General features: G+C 52.8%; 1 protein-coding gene across 1 annotated transcript in view; it reads right to left on the bottom strand.

Annotated features, from left to right (window-relative positions):
• Positions 1–784: 784 nt before the first annotated feature.
• Positions 785–1,404, bottom strand: part of MS4A10 (membrane-spanning 4-domains, subfamily A, member 10) — a gene marked incomplete at its 3' end in the record, with an annotated part of 3,857 nt that continues 3,237 nt past the window's right edge. Inside the window, 1 exon segment of the mRNA XM_008565238.1 lies at positions 785–916. Within this exon segment, the coding sequence (XP_008563460.1) occupies positions 785–916 (132 nt within the window).

A 1,404-nucleotide genomic window follows, 5' to 3' on the forward strand; every position in this document is an offset into this window, starting at 1 on the left:
ATATGCATGTGCATGTGTATATGCATGTGTGTGCATGTGTATATGCATGCACATGTGTATCTGCATGTGTGTGTATAAGCATGTGTGTGTGTGCATGTTTGCATGTGCATGCATGTGTATGTGCGTGGTTGGGAGAGATGAGGAATAGCAAACCACCATGGTCAGAACCCTTGGGACCTAGCCCAGAGGGAGTCAGCCTTGGAATGGCTGATCAACCTTCTGCTTCCAAAGCATTGTGGTGCAGCAGAAGGGGCACTGGGCTTGGAGTCATAGACCTGGCATCAAGTCCTCACCGCACCACTGACTTGCTGTGTGGCCTTGGTCCACTGGCTGAGCTTCTCTGGGCCTCCGTGTTCATTCCCATAAAATGGGGTAACAAAGTGACTTAGCCAGCTTTGCAAGGCTGCTGGGAGGCTCACAGATCGCAGGGGTTGTAGGGGATTCCTTATTTAGAGCCTTGGCTGGGGAACCAGCAGTTTTAAGTTGTGGTCTTGGATGGATTTGCAGCCAACTTGCTGCTTAACCTCAGACGGGCCCCTCCCCGTCTCTGGGCCTCAGTTTCTCCATCTATAAAAGTGGGATTGGACTTAGTGACTTGAGGCCCCATCCAGATCCCTGATGCTGACCAGTGAGAAGCCCGGGCATTCCCCCTTCCAGCTGAGGATGCGGCTGCCTGTGGCGAGGCTCCAGGATGAGTTTCCCCAGAGCTGGAAACTTCCTCTTGGCCAAGCCCAAGGTAGCGCCATCCTAGGAGACAGAGGACCCTCTGGGCCTGGGCACTCACTGTGGTGTTGGGGTACATTCTTCAGATTGAGGACTCAAATGGGCTCTCCAGAAAGAGATCCTTGGCAATGACAAAGAGGCCGGACAGCACACAGAAGAAACTGATGAGGTTTGCCATCAGGCATAACTCCTTCTGCAAGCAAGAAGTAAGGTAACGGCTTTTGTTCAAAGGCTAGTGACCCAGGTCCAGGTCCTCCTCCCAGGCCTGCCAGTAGCTTGCTGTGTGGCCTCAGGAACGACTCTGCCTGTCTCTGGGCCTCAGTCTTCTCAACCACAGACCAGCAGCTGAACTACTGATNGACTCTGCCTGTCTCTGGGCCTCAGTCTTCTCAACCACAGACCAGCAGCTGAACTACTGATCACTGAGGAGGTTCCAATCAGCTTTCATGTTCTATGGGGCAAAGGGGAACCCAAGAGCCACAGAGCATTGCAATAAAGAAGGAAGCATCATGGCTGTCACCACCTCAAAGCCACTCTGACCACCCTACATCAGATATGCCAGATGTACCCTTTCCTCCACAGCCAAATCCGCCAGCCTGTCTGCATCTGGAACCTTCTGCTCAGATGCCCTCTGTTGTCCTGAAGGCACATTTCCTGCTCCTAGCAAATCCTTGAGAGCTT

This window comes from Galeopterus variegatus, unplaced genomic scaffold (assembly GCF_000696425.1).
Source record: "Galeopterus variegatus unplaced genomic scaffold, G_variegatus-3.0.2 Scaffold44879, whole genome shotgun sequence".
NCBI lineage: Eukaryota > Metazoa > Chordata > Mammalia > Dermoptera > Cynocephalidae > Galeopterus > Galeopterus variegatus.